The sequence below is a fragment of the Ursus arctos genome, chromosome Y (assembly GCF_023065955.2).
Source record: "Ursus arctos isolate Adak ecotype North America chromosome Y, UrsArc2.0, whole genome shotgun sequence".
Classification (NCBI taxonomy): domain Eukaryota; kingdom Metazoa; phylum Chordata; class Mammalia; order Carnivora; family Ursidae; genus Ursus; species Ursus arctos.
In genome coordinates, this window is record NC_079874.1 from 28,913,059 (window position 1) to 28,928,598 (window position 15,540).

A 15,540-nucleotide genomic window follows, 5' to 3' on the forward strand; every position below is an offset into this window, starting at 1 on the left:
TAGCTACGTGTGATCCCTTATGGGGGTTTTTGGGGAGGACACATTTGGGACGTTGCTCTTGGTCAGGTGTGTGCATGGACGTGCACGTGCTCCAGAAATCCTGCTCTCGTCCACCATGACCACCTTGCTCGGAAGTTTGGACTTCACGACTCCAGCTAAGCCATGCTGTTTCTTCCCCAGCTGCCCGGAGCTATCTGAGTCCCACTTGCTCCTGGTCGGTCCTACTCACATGGCTCCCAGGCAGTTCAAAGTCCTTCTGTACAAACATCAATTCTTGACCTTCCTCCTGACCTCCTATCCCTAATCAGTTCTTCCTTTCCCTGTCCCCAAATGGCCCTTCCAGCCCCGTGGGCTCCATTTTCGATCTGCTTTTCTTTGCCTCTGTGTACACTCCGGCCAGGGGTCCTGCCCTTTCCTCTTCCAAACCACATCACCAGATCTGTCCAGCCGGTGGCATCTTCACAGAAGCCACTGCAGCTCACCGCGTCCCTTGCTTTCTTCTGAGCGTCCGCTCTGGATACCAGCCTAGGGCTTCCTTCTGACATGAACACTGGCCTGCAGTGTTCTTTGCTGTCAGATCCCATGGGAACGGGAGGTTTCCTGTGTGCATGATGGAATGTAAGCTCTCTGTCACATCTCTGAGGTCCCAGCGTTTGCCTGGTGCCTTGGTTTCCAGCCTTCTTGGATGTCCCACCGCCAGCCTTCTTTGACCAGAGGTTTATCCTGCCTGCGGGTCCCGACTTTCACCTGCTCTTGACTCCTTGCTGCCATCCTGTGTTTCCTCTTTACACTGGGCTCCCCATCGAGCCCGCAAGGCTCAAGACCATCAACACAAGAGCTGCCCTTTCCGTTGCTGCGTATCCAGCTTGTTGCCTGGTGCACGGTGAGTGGGTCCTTGGTCAGAATTTACCTAGTAAGGGCACCTGGGTGGCTCAGTAGTTAACCATCTGCTTTTGGCCCAGGTCAGAATCCTAGGGTCCTGGGATAGAGCCCGTTGTTGGGCTCCCCACTCAGCAGGGAGTCTGCTTCTCCCTCTACCTGCACCCCCCCCCCCACCGCTCGTGATCTCTCTCCTCTCTCTCTCTCTCTCATAGATTAAATCTTTTTTTTTTTTTTTAAGATTTTATTTATTTATTCGACAGAGATAGAGACAGCCAGCGAGAGAGGGAACACAAGCAGGGGGAGTGGGAGAGGAAGAAGCAGGCTCCTAGCGGAGGAGCGTGATGTGGGGCTCGATCCCGTAACGCCAGGATCACGCCCTGAGCCGAAGGCAGACGCTTAACCGCTGTGCCACCCAGGCGCCCCTCTCATAGATTAAATCTTAAAAAAAAAAAAAATTTACCCAGCAAATGGAGCAAAGAGCAAGTTGAGTATGGAGCTGGATAGCGTGTTGTTTCATGAGTCATGGATCCGTGGTGCTCGAGCAGGACTCCTAAGACATAGTGAATTTTAGATCCAGAAATGCCTCTTTTTCTCACACCACTGGTGACAAACCCACTTATGGCTTTTTGCCCTTCCATTTTTGTTGTTTCTAGACTCCATGCAAGGGACGGAGTCCTGCAGGGAATGGGAATGAACTAGCCAGCGCATTAGCTGATGCCATCAGTCCTGTTTCTCATTTTCTGAACTCAGATTTTAATTCATTTATGGCCACCCAGACTCCGCCTCTCCCCCCACAAGCCCCAAGTGATGACTTAATGCTTATAAATGTTTTCGTAATAGTAACGTCAGCATCTCCTTGAATGTTGTGGTTCTTATTAATAATGCCCAATGCGTTACACATTCTCTCCATGTAAGGGAAGTCTTGCTCATGTAAATTTGAAGGAAAAATGTACCCGTGGAATTTTTTTCCTTTAGGATATTTATTTGACTTGAAGAAAGACAGGGGAACCTGGGCCCTCACGAGTTGTTGTTTTTTTTTTTTTTTCATAGTCTCGGTTTTTGAGTCCTCGTGGAGTACCTTTATTTGAAAGCCCTTACTTCTCAAGGGTGCTGGTGACCCGTGGCCACCTGAGTGGGGTGTGTGTACCTAGGATTGACAGCCCACTTACTGTATAATGCCCGTTTCAGGTTGTTGTTGACGCTTTGGTGGGTTTTATTGAGAGATTTCTGCAACAAATGTGCTACAGATGTGTATGGGTCTAGTTCTCCCCACTCAAGTCATTTGTGTGTGACATTTGTTGCTGTGATATTGTGATTTGTAAGAAGAAACAGATGTTTGGTCTTTGTCAGTTGGCGCTGAGCTCTTAAAACCCTTGGAATTTCCGCAGTGATAGGAGTGACAAAGGTGCCTTTTGTTATGTGAATGAGGTGACTTTTGGAGAACACCCAAGGGCAGGGGCTGGTTGCCTGGGAAACCAATCCTGTAATTGGAGGGTTGGCATTCTCGGTCCCACCCCAGATCTACAGGGAGGCCAGAGGGGCTGGAGGCTGAGTTAATCCCTGCTGGGATGAAGCCTCCATGAAATCACATGAGGACAGGGTTTGGGAATGTCCAGGATGGTGAGCTCGGGGAGATTTGGGGGAGAGTGGCCAACCTGGAGAAGACGCAGCCTATGCGTCTCTGCCATGTGGCTGTTGCTGAGTTACAGCTCTTCATAACAAACCAGTAATCCAGTGAGTAACATGAGCTCTGTGAGGCCCTCTGCCAGATTAATGGAACCGGGGGAGGCGTCTTTGGAACCTGGGACCTGTAGCAGCCCTATCGGAAGCACAGGGTTTGTGGTTGGCACCTGAAATGTGTGTGTTGGATGGGTGTAGTACGGCTACACCCTTACCCTGTGGGATCTTCTGCTGTCTCCAGGTATGGACAGTGTCAGAATTCAGTTGAGTCATAGGACGCCCAGCTGGTGTCACAGAATTGCTCGGTGGTGTGGGGAAAAGACCAACATGTATTGGAATTGGGAGCAGAATGATAGACACTAAGTCCCAGTTTTTAGATATATAAAGGTACCCATGACCGAAATTCAACTCACCTGGAACGTGGGTGACAGACTCTGAGATCGTCAACCCACTTCTCCTGCCCCAATCTCCTGGTCTCCACCCATACTGTCTTGGGGGTTAATACATTCTACTTGGTTGATTAATCCCGAAAGTTCTCTTTCATTCCTTACAGGCTGACTCGCTTGGCCCTGTTGTAATCTCCCCCATTGTGAACCATCTCCCATGCCTTTGAAGGGTGCAATTAGGTTGCGTTCCAACATGGCGGATGCATTGTTCTCAAGAGCTGAGAAGGGATCTGCATAGATGATTATCCTGGCTGTGGATCAGTAGGAGTGGCTATAGAAGATACACAAAGAATGGGTGCATACTGATTGACGAGTGTGCACATGTGTGCGTGTGTGTGCGTGTACAGACTTACGCATTTGAGTGGTAGGAAGATAGGTTTCTGCAAATTTTCCTACTTTTCCGATGAAATGAAACAAAGTTGTGGAAAATACGAGTGCTGTGACTTGGATAGTTTTGACCGTTTGGGGTTATTTCAGGGGCTCCATGCTGCCCCCAAATTGTGGAACACCAGTCCTGTCTTCTGGTGAGTTCTAGCTCAGTTGGCCACTCCTCTTGTTCCAGAGAAATCCTGAACGTCACCAGCCTACATAGAGGTCCATTCTACAACTTCACCACTCCGGTGTTATTTGGACCCTAGACTGTATTTTCCCACTCGAGCAGTGAAGTCGTTGTTGGATCCCAAGTTGCCCCATGAAAGCAGAGTGTGGCCGCCATATGCATTTGAGATACTGAGCATCTGTATTGAAGCATCAGGGGAAGGAGTGTTCTTACCATACTAATCAAGAAATAGAGCATGGGGCCGCAAGGAAACACTCCTCTGGGCTTTAAATGATAGGAAGAAACGTGGCTGGCTGGAGAGTCTGTATAACTGTAAAGGTTTCTCCAGGAAGTGACAGCCAACCCCCAAATCCCCAAAACACCGTTCCTGCTTCCTGTATCCGTCCGGCCTCCGTACCACAAATCTTGAGCCTCCGGGGCTGCAAGAAGCGAGAAGGGGAAGCAGGACACAGATGCAGTTTTCAGTAACTGAAAACAGGGACCTTCGGCAGGTCCCCGTGGTTGCGTTTCTGGTAGGCAGCTTGGAGAGAGGACGGCATTTGTGCAAAGCCCATTTGTGGGTCCGTGTCGTCCCGCACGGCATCCTTAAGCAAAGGGTCTGCACGTTTCCACGTGCATTTTGTGAAAGCCTTTTGTATACACAACCCGTGTTCTGCTAATACATAGAAACACCATGATCAGCAAACCACACATTCTTCTTTAAATGGTTTCCTTGACCATAGTCGAGGTTTTCATTTCTGGGTTTGGGATTTTTTCCTCTCTTCCATCACGTGTTTTTATTTTTTTGCCTTAACTCCTGCCGTCCTGACCACTGCATACGCTTATCCCTTTGCGATCTTCCTTTGAGTTATTCTTCACGTCGTGGCAAGCTGTGTCCCCCAGTGCTTTATTGGAATGGCCCATCCCAGCAGGTGAGACCCTCTGGTAGAGCCGGTGCCCTGAGCATTGTCCCGCAGGGATGCCCAGTTCTCTGGGCACAGTTGTACTTTTGGTGAAGCCCAGATGGACGCGGCTCATGGGGAGGCAGCCGTGCAGGGAAGCACCATATTGTCTTGATCACGGAAGATGCAAGAGGGAGCCTTGCAGCATTGACTACCATGGCGTGGCCGTGCTTAACATCGTCCTGCGCGTCGCCCATCCTGTGGGGTGGCTTTTACTGGGGGACGTCTCCTAGGGCTGATTGTATCACATGCATATGTCCTACGTCCTCTCAGAAACACAGCATCCTCTCAGAAACGCAGGGCGTAGTTCCAAAGCTTGTTTCTCTTCTCTGCACGTCTCCTCTGCGAGAAAATATCCTTCCTCCATCACCGTTGATCTCCCTGCAATGTGTGTGTTTTGTTTCCTTCTGTCAAGACGTCTCGAAAACAGGACCTGGCGTCTTCTGCAATGCCTCCCTCCATCCCACCTCTCCTTCCAGTAACAGAGCTCCGAATGCCTTTGTAAGGCCGGTGAGCCTGTTCTGACTTGGACATTTTTAATGGCCACCTTACCCTGGCGCGTGTTTGGGAAGCAGTCCGTCCATTTACTGTATATTTCCAGTCTTGATTATAGGGCCGGGGGGCCAAACCAGGTGTGATCCCCAAAGATGTGTCCACTCTGCATGAATTTGCTCGGGCTTCCAGAACAAATCCCACAGACTGATGGGCTTAAATAACACACATTTATTTCCCATAGTCCTGGAGGCTGGGAGTCCGAGATCCAGGCGGGGTTGAGGCTGGGAGTCTGAGATCCAGGTGGGGCCGAGGCTGGTTCCTCCTGAGACCTTCCTCTTTGGCGTGTAGACCCTGTGTTCTCCCCGTGTCCTCATGTGGTTGCCTCTGTGTGTGAATCTGTGTCCTCATCCCCTCTTCTTAAAAGGACCCCAGTCCTGTGGGATCAGAGCCCACCCTAGTGACTTCATTGTACCTTAATCCCCTCTTCAGAGACCTTATCCCCTCCTCAAAGACCTTATCCCCTCTTCAAAGACCTTATCCCCTCATACCCTCCCATTCTGAAGTCCTGGGGGTTAGGGCTTCCACATACAGTTTTGGGGGACACAATTCAGCCTGTTGGCCAAGATTTTTCTTTTAAGATTTTATTTATTTATTTGAGAAAGAGTGCCAGCACAAGCAGGGGGAGGGCCAGAGGGAGAAGCAGACTCCCTGCCGAGCAGGCTCGATCCCAGGACCCTGGGATCATGACCTGAGCCCCCCCCCCCCCAGGTGCCCCTTGAGTTTTATCGGTGCCGTATCTTAACTTTTATCTCTAGCAGATTTTAACACCTGCCCACCTGTGTATTTTAGCATCCGTTCCTCCGCATGCATATCCTCCCGTGTACATAGACGACGTGCGTAACGTCCGTTCGTCCCCACACCGTAGCAGGTGTCTCTGGCTGACATGCGTGCGTGGGGCACCGCGGAGCCGCTCTCACTGACGACATCCTTAACGTCCGTTCGTCCCCACACCGTAGCAGGTGTCTTTGGCTGACATGCATGGGGCACCGCGGAGCCGCTCTCACTCCCGCGCTGCTGTCCCGCAGGTTCTGGACGTGCCACGACGAGCGCTTCCTCTACATGCTGATGGAGTTCGTGCCGGGCGGCGAGCTCTTCAGCTACCTGCGCAACCGGGGCCGCTTCTCCAGCAGCACGGGGCTCTTCTACTCCGCGGAGATCGTCTGCGCCATTGAGTACCTGCACTCCAAGGAGATTGTCTACAGGGACCTGAAGCCGGAGAATATACTGCTGGACAGGGAGGGTCACATCAAGCTCACGGACTTCGGCTTCGCCAAGAAGCTGGTCGACAAGTAAGTGGCCGCGGGCCCCCGTGGCCGCGTCGGGCAGCCGCCGTTCTCCTCCCCGTTCCCGCGAATTCCGTTGTGTTGGGGTTCCACATGTAAGTCAGCTCGGGCCGTGCTTGTCTTGGTGCCCAACTTCTCTTTCTTGGCATCTGGCCTCAAGGTCTGTCACGCTGTCGCAAATGGCGGGATGTCCATTTTCAAGGACGAAGCGTAGCCCGTTGTATGTAGAGAGCACCTTTCCCTCCTCCGTTGATCTGCCAGTGGACACAGGTTGGTTACATGTCTTGGCTGCTGTAGATACTTCTGCAGTGAGAACGGGCATGCAACTATGTTTCCACTTTCTTCACATAAATACCCAGATGTGTAGTTGGGTGGATCATGGGGTAACTCTATTTTTAACTTGTGGAGGACCCTCCATGCTGTTTTCCAGAGTGGCTGCACCAGCTTGCGTTCCCACCAACAGTGCATGTGCATTCCCCATTCTCCACGTCCTGCCCAACACCTGTTACGTCTTGCCTTCTTGATACTAGCCGTGGACAGGTGTGCGGAGCTGTATCTCAGATTACGTATTCTTTTTATCAGAGTTATATACGTGCATATACTGCGCGTCAAGGAGCTCTCTCCCCTCCCCCCCAGCTCATTGCCGCTCTCAGCAGAAGACCACTGTCAACACTTGGCTCGCCTCCTGGGACAGCTTCCAAAATTTTGCTCTTGCTGTCTCTTTGCTGCTTCTGAATCCTCATGAAATATGCTTTTTTTTTAATTAAAGATTTTATTTATTAGAGACAGAGAGAGCATCAGCACAGGGGAGTGGGAGAGGGAGAAGTAGACTCCCCTTGGAACAGGGAGTCCAACATGGGACTCGATCGCAGGACCTGAGATCATGAGCTGAGCCAAAGGAAGATGCTTAATTGACTGAGCCCCCCAGGTGCCCCACGCTTTATTTACGCTTTTGTAAAAACTTCTTCCTGTCATTCCTCATTGCCTTTTGGGAGGGGGCAGAACTGGGTGCAATCAGTTCACCATCTTGGACAAGAAGACATGATGCCCGAGGTCGTCTTGGGGTCGTCTAAAGTAATTCCCTCTCTTGCTTTTTATTTCTTAGAATAACAAAACACCGAAAAAGTCCTCTTGTCGAACCAGTAGATTATCTGTTCTGGTGTTTTTCTCTGTAAATGAAGGCCCGGTACCTAAAACTGTGCCCACAGATTTCTGTATCCGCTGAATTCTGTAATGTGGATTTCTGATACTGGGCTCACCGCAGGAGGAAACGGTCTCATCATCGTTTGCGTGGGCGTTGATCTCGTCAAGCGTAGTCCTGTAAAATGAAACCGTAACGTAGTTGGGCGTAAAATGCCTTCTTGGCGTTCTTCACGCAGTGGTCCAGACTGCCCTCTGTTCCACTGGGAAAACGTTTACAGCATGTGTGCAATCATAGAATACATAACGTATGAAAGTACAGCATTCGAGTTCAGAGAGGCTGATGGACTTGGTGCAAAGCTGGTGTAGGTTGGTGTTCCCGGGTCTTGCAGTGTCAGGATGTATAGGGAGCGTATTCCCTCCATTAGGAACAATGTAGCTTTTGCATAGAGGATTCAGGGAAAACTTAATATTTTAAATCCCATGCATTTAAGCCGGGAGTACTCCTTCCAGGAAGCACTGGGGGCTTGTCTTGGGGTCGAAAGGTTGGGGTTTGAATGCAAATCTAGATGTTTAGTCCAAAGACGCGACTAAAGGAAAGAAGGGTATAAAGGTAGGTGTTGAAACTCTCTAGTATGCTGTGTAGACACTTTGTCACATCACGCCTTAGTTTTCTGGATTTCTGTTTTGTTTTGGGGTTATTTTGCTGTGTTTTTTTTCCCCCCCTACTAAACTATGAGGTTTCTTTCCTGTATTTGCGGTTGGCTCATTGGTCTCTTGGTACAATTAGGCGTGGAAGAGAGTCACGTGCCCAGACAGACGGAGGGAAACAGGGCTGTCTTTTGCTGATACTGTCACACCTACAGCCCTAAAATACTCCCTGGAGAAGGATCAAGGTGTATGTTCTGTTCCCCTGGACACATTGAGTAATTACTGCTCCTAAAATTTCTCTGCAGAGCAGTGCTGTGCAAGACAAACAGAACACAGATGTCACGTATGGCTTCAACTCTTTTAACAAGTCTTGTTTTAAAAAGCAAGAATTTGGGGGCGCCTGGCTGGCTCCGTCCGTAGAGCGTGCCACTCTTGATCGTGGGGTTGTGAGTTCGAGTCCCACGTGGGGCATACACCTTACCTAAAAATAAAATCTTTAGAAAAGAAAGTAAAAATTTAACAATATAGCCTATGTAAATCAGTGTATCTCAAATAGGATTATTTCAACGTATCATCAGTGCAGAAATTGAGAGGATGTACATGAATTTCTGCTGCTAAGTTTTTGAAATCCCTTGAGCGTTTTACCTGTATGGTGCATCCCAATTAGGGTACTATATTTTCATCAGAAGTGCTTGATCTTTATTTAACGTTAGTGTTTATTTAATGTTAATCCATAACGTTTACAGTTGGAAAAATAACATTCACGTGCCAGGCTCTCCAGAAATACCGGAACCTTTCTCAGTAACTCCCTTTGAGTATGGGTTTTTTAATTTAATTTTAAACTAAAAGCAGATTAAAATCTTAATTCCTTAGTACATTTTAAGTGCTCCTAAAAGTACATGTGGTTGCTGGCTCCCATACTGGACAGGCTGATCTAGAAAATACACCTGTTAGGGGCGCCAGGTTGTCTCAGTCTGTGGAACAGGTGATGCTTGATCTCGGGGTTGTGAGTTAGAGCCCTGCACTGGGTATAGAGATGACTTAAATAAAAATAACACTTTTAGGGGTTCCTAGTGACTCGCTGGGTTAAGCGTCCGACTCTTTTTTTTTTTTTTTTTTTAAGATTTTATTTCTTTATTTGACAGAGATAGAGCCAGCCAGCGAGAGAGGGAACACAAGCAGGGGGAGTGGGAGAGGAAGAAGCAGGCTCCCAGCGGAGGAGCCTGATGTGGGACTCGATCCCATAATGCCAGGATCACGCCCTGAGCCGAAGACAGACGCTTAAGCGCTGTGCCACCCAGGCGCCCCAAGCGTCCGACTCTTGATCTCAGCTTGGGTCTTGGTCTCAGAGTCATGAGTTCGAGCCCCACGCTGGGTATAGAGATTACTTAAGAATAAAAACTTAAAGAAATATATTTCCTGATGACGTGGGGTTGGCTAAGGTGGTAATTCTATTCCCCGTATTGTGGAAACATCTGCATTTATGAGAACCTTGATTGTGTGGGGGAGCAGTTTTATGCTAAATGGCTCATCTCTCTTGCGGTTTTTAAGAAAGCCGTCATCCTAGGAACATTCTGTAATGCAGTTAAATTGAATCTGATTTTCCCCTATAGGATTTCACCTATTACCTTTCTAAGAGTAAAGCACATGAAAATGAAGTGCGTTTCCATAACCTTTGCAGCAAAGACCTATTAACACAAAATAATTGGTTTCTAACGTTGAGGCTGCCCCCTATTGGTAGCATGTGGTATATGGTACACCCTTTTTTTTTTGTTTTTTTAAGTCCCTTATTTGGAAGTCTGATTCAAACTCACCAGATGTAAAATATTTCGCAAATTTGCTCGATGATACGTTTGGCGAGCTATGTTCCTCTGCAGTGAATCCAGTCTATGTACTTAGCATTAAATGCACGATGTGGCTTCATACATCACATCGAACAATTAATTTACTTAAGATGTTGAACTTTGGGGCGCCTGGGTGGCTCAGTCGATGAAGCGTCTGCCTTCTGCTCAGGTCATGATCCCAGGGTCCTGGGGTCGAGTCCCACATCGGGCTCCCTGCTCAGCGGGGAGTCTGCTTCTCCCTCTGCCTGCTGCTCCCCGTGCTTGTGCTCTCTCTCTCTCTCTCTCTCTCGCTCTCAAAAAAGAAAAAGACATTGAACTTTGGAAAAGAAGGCTTCATTACCATCTAGATATGTTCCTTTTTAAAAATTTTTCATTTTATTTTATTTTTTTATATATTTCTGATATATTACAAAGAACTTCGTTCTTTAGTCATGGTTTTGTAGATTGCAAAAACGTTTTTACACCCTTCTTTCTATGTGTTTTTCTCGGTTTGCTTGATGAGTGAGGTTGCTCCCTTCTGGGCCAGCATTGGTGACTTGGTGCCTATGGGCGTGTTTGCACGGACTCCCTTCCAGGTCAGGATTCTGAGAACTGACGTGACTTTCCCGTAAACATGGAAGGAAATGTCCCCAGGAATCACTACAAAAGACATGGAACCAAAGAGAGCCTCATCTCCAATAATATTTTTGAACACATAATTGAGAAAAGGCGTGCTTCTCCTGTTTTTTTTTACAGTAAGGGTGTACAGCGTGGTTAAGCATGTTTTAATTCGATATGATTCCCACTCTATGAATTGTATGCTTGTTTGCGCACGGTGACTCCGGTTCTCATGCTTACTCTTCATTCTCAATAACGGATGAATTTTTCCTCTTTTTTTTTTTTTTTTTAAAGATTTTATTTTTATTTATTTGACAGAGATAGAGACAGCCAGCGAGAGAGGGAACACAAGCAGGGGGAGTGGGAGAGGAAGAAGCAGGCTCCTAGTAGAGGAGCCTGACGTGGGGCTCGATCCCGTAATGCCGGGATCACGCCCTGAGCCGAAGGCAGACGCTTAACCGCTGTGCCACCCAGGCGCCCCTGAATTTTTCCTCTTCTGACATAATCTTACAGAACTCTTGTTTAATTACAGTGATAGCTCTTTTTCTTACACAAAAGTATCCGGCACACACACTTGCTATTATGCAGATAGGCTGCGTAACAGAAAAACGGACACATTAGGATTATTTTTCATTTTCTAAAATGATGAAAACAAAAGGTCCGATACATTTCATTTCGTTATTCTGTTGTACTTTTTAAAATTTAGATGAGACATTCAATGCTGTTGTTTGGATTTTCGTGCCTGGCCTCTTGCTAGGGATAAGTAACATTGTACCCAGTGTTTAACAATTTGTTACTTAACGTTCTCAAACACCCACAAAAGCAGAGAGGAGAGTTTACCTTAAATCCTGTGTGCCCGTCACCCGGCTTCAGTAGGCATCAAAGCTCTGCCACCTTATTTGACTTTCAACCTCTCCCAAATTTCCGTTTCTTATTATTTTATTTTTTAAAAGATTTTATTAATTTATTTGATAGAGAGCAAGCACAAGTGGGGGGGGGAGCAGCAGAGGGAGAGGGAGAAGCAGGTGCTCTGCCGAGCAGGGAGTCCGATGTGGGGCTCGATCCCAGGACTCTGGGATCATGACCTGAGCCGAAGGCAGATGCTTAACCGACTGAGCCACCCAGGTTCCTCGTTGCTTATTATTTTTAAAGAAAGTGCCCACCCTGCTCTCTCTAATGGATAAGGATTAAAAAAAAAATAACATCAATGCCATGATCACATCTTACAGAATAAAAGGAAAAATTCCTTAAGATCGTCTAACACCCCGTCAATATTCAGATTTCCCCCACATCTCAAAAATGTCTTTTTCTTCTCTGTAAATAAGGATCTAACCAAGGTTTGTACATCGCATTTGGTTGGCTTCTCTCTTAGCTCCATTAAATCTGTAAAGTTCCCGTTTCGAGTTTCCCTCCCGACCGATGCCATTCATTTGTGGAATAACCTGGGTTGAGCCCCGTAGGAAGCCCTGTGATCTAGATTGGGTGGGTTACTTCTTCATGGTGTCCTTTGCCTTGTTCCTCTGTCCTCCCTTCTGTTCCTTCCTTCCTTTTTGGCATTTTAGAAACACATGGTGCAGGGTTTTTTGGTGATGTTCCTTTTGCCTGGTAGCAAGAAGCATACAGTAGGTGCTTGTCCTTGCATATGTGGGTCCAAGTGTTCCCTGCCCGCCCTGTCTTCCTACTGTCTCTACTCTGTCACTGTCACCGTGTGACCTGTGGGCTTAGGGGCCAGCAGGGGCGCTGCTTGCTCTCCCATTCTGTGAGAAGTGACAAAATGCTGATGCCCTCCCTCGGTCAGTCCTTCTGTATTTCTCAGCTGGAATTCTTCTCTAAAGAGCCCCTTTCCCTCATAAGCCATCGGGTGACCTTCAGATACCGTCCTTCATGAGAGCAGGAAGTCTCCCCTTCGTTCATTCACTTCGTTTAAGGGTTTGCAGAATCATGACCTGGGCCCTTAGTGACCTCAGAGGGGGCCATAGCATTTTTAAAAAAAAATACTGTTACCACTCAGAAAACACACGATCTCATGTGGTTTTAATTCAAAACAATCTTCTTGTTTTTCTTTTTCCTCCGTGCTTGAATTGCCCTCGTCTTAATAGGCAATGACCACTCCCTTGATAGGGAGTGACCACGTAATGGGTTCAGACTCTCCTTTTGGGTTGATGAAAATGTTTCAACCTAGATAGGTAGTGTTTGCCTGACATTTTGAATGTACCAAATGCCACAGAGTGGCTTGCGTTAAAATAGCAAATTTTGGGGTGCCTGGCTGGCTTAGTCAGAAGAGCACAACTGTCGATCTCAGGGGTCAGGAGTTTGAGCCCCATGTTAGATGTAGAGATTACTAAAAAAAATAAATTTAGAACAATTAATAAAATGGCAGATTTTATGTTCTGTGAATTTTGCCTCAATTAAAAAAAGCAACAATAGTCCCATCTTTGTAGGAGCCCCTTCGAGCTGCCACCTGTACCCTCTTGCCAGCGTCCCATTGGCTTTGAGAACATCCTTGCTTTCATTGACTAGAGGAAGCCCTGGGTCCCTGTACGAGTCTCCTCTCTACCCTGTAGTCTGCCACTTTTTTAAGGAACTCTGGACACTGTTGGTGGGAAATAGTATTTAAAGACCCCTCGAGGGGTGCCCTTTGCTGTGGGGGTTTCATTGCTTCTAAGAATTCTTGGGGGGACAGAATTTAAAAACGTGTTTTTTTTTTTTTTTTTTTTTTTTTCGAGAGAAGAACAAACGATGAGTCCAAACTTTCCTAGTTGTATTTAAGGCCATGGGTTTTTCGTTTTTATGAATTATTCTTATACCTCTTTGCTTACCCCAAAACTCTCACCTACCCCCACTGCATTTATTCAGAGCAGCAAGTCGTTGAAGTCCTGCACATAGCTGACCTTGGTACTGACAGTGTAGTTGAAATGATCCGGCCCAAGACGTGGGTCAGAATGTTTTAATCCCGGGGGCGCCTGGGTGGCACAGCGGTTAAGCGCCTGCCTTCGGCTCAGGGCGTGATCCCGGCGTTCTGGGATCGAGCCCCACATCAGGCTCTTCAGCTATGAGCCTGCTTCTTCCTCTCCCACTCCCCCTGCTTGTGTTCCCTCTCTCGCTGGCTGTCTCTATCTCTGTCAAATAAATAAATAAAATCTTTAAAAAAAAAAAAAAAAAAAGAATGTTTTAATCCCGTAGTTCGGCAACAAGCCAGAGAACCAAGCACAGTTAAGTTGTGAAACTGGTGAGGGCCTTTGTTTCGTGGAAACGAAAACCAAAGCTGTAAAAGATTGAGGGTTCGATGAGAGCCAGGCTTTGAAATCCATCCCTCTCTCTAAATATTCTTTCCTCTACACCAGGGCTCAACAGACAGCAGCCCATGGGATCTGGCCCACCACTTGTGTTTTGTAAATAAAGTTTTATTAGAACACACTTATGTAGTTTGTTTACGTGTTGTCTACAGCAGCTCTCATGCTACAGAGCAGAGTTCTGTGTCTGCAGCAGAGACCAGATGGCCATAGACAATATGGAAACAAATGAATGTTGTTGTGTGCCAATAAAATTTTATTTATAGAGTAAGTGAGGGGCTTGGGAGTAAATAGAGCAAGAGAGTGACACTTGGCAATGCATACCATTTAAAAAAATTTTTTTATTTAAACTCAATTCAGTTAACATAGAGTGCGTTACTAGTTTCAGAGGTACAGTTTAGTGATTCATCAGTTGCATATAACACCAAGTACTCGTTAAATCATGTGTCCTCCTTAATCCCGATCACCCAGTCACTCCATCTTCCCATCCACCTCCCCTCCCTTCCAGCAGCCCTCAGTTTGGTTCCTACAGTTAAGAGTCTCTTACGGTTTGTCTCCCTCTCTGATTTTGTCTGATTTAATTTTTCCTTCCCTTCTCCTATGTTCATCTGTTTTGTTTCTTAGATTCCACATACAAGTGAAATCCTATGGTATTTGTCTTTCTCAAACTGTCGTATTTCACTTAGCATAATACCCTCTAGTTCCATCCACGTTGTGCAAATGGCAAGATTTCCTCTTTCTGATGGCTGAGTAATATTCCATTGTGTGTGTGTGTGTGTGTGTGTGTGTGTACAGCACATCTTCTATATCCATTCATCTGTTCATGGACGTCTGGGCTCTTGCCATAGTTTGGCTATCGTGGACAGCAATGCATACCTTATTTATTTATTTATTTATTTATTTAAGATTTTATTTATTTATTTGTCAGAGCACAAGCAGGGGGAGGGGCAGAGGGAGAGGGAGAAGCAGGCTTCCCACTGTGCAGGGAGCCTGGTGCGGGGCTCGATCCCAGGACCCTGGGGACCATGACCTGAGCCAGAGCAGACGCCCAACTGACTGAGCCATCCAGATATCCCAGGGCATTGCTTTTAATACCGATTTAGTTTCTGCGCGATGAAAATATACGAGCTGTTCATATATTCACCATCTGGCCATTTGCAGACACATTGGCTGGCCCCCTGCACTAGACCATCTGCTGTGTGAACTGGTTAAGACCGACCCGAAGGTATATTCATACCACGGATGGTTATCCACCCCACATCTTCACTGTACAGATGAGAAATCCAAAGCACTGAGGGGGAGATGACTTGCCCACAGCCCCACAACTGCCCAGTGGTTGTCCCTTGTGACTTCCAGGTCAAATTTCTTTCTGTTACCATCAGCCTTTAGTAAGGGGAGCATCACAGAGCAAGGAGGAGGAATGAAGAGGAGAGCTGTGCGGATACTTGCCGCTGTTGGCCCATGTTAGTGTTAGGCTGGTCAGCTTGGGCCTGTTGTTACTGCCTCTGTATGCCTTGCTTTGCTCGTCTGTGAAGTGAGAATTGTTCCTACTCTGTAGGATTGTTGCTAAGAATGGGTGGATCTGCTAATTGCAAAGTACATCCTTAGAACAGTTCCAGGCACATAGTAAGCATTGAGTAGACATAAGGTGCTTCTGACTTTATCATCT

General features: G+C 47.2%; 1 protein-coding gene across 1 annotated transcript in view; it reads left to right on the forward strand.

Annotated features, from left to right (window-relative positions):
• LOC130544357 (cAMP-dependent protein kinase catalytic subunit PRKX) overlaps positions 1 to 15,540 on the forward strand; it is an 82,783-nt gene that overhangs the window by 39,720 nt on the left and 27,523 nt on the right. The window contains exon 3 of the mRNA XM_057315724.1: positions 6,089 to 6,352. Coding sequence (XP_057171707.1) covers positions 6,089 to 6,352 — 264 coding nt within the window. The remainder of the gene's footprint in view (positions 1 to 6,088; positions 6,353 to 15,540) is intronic.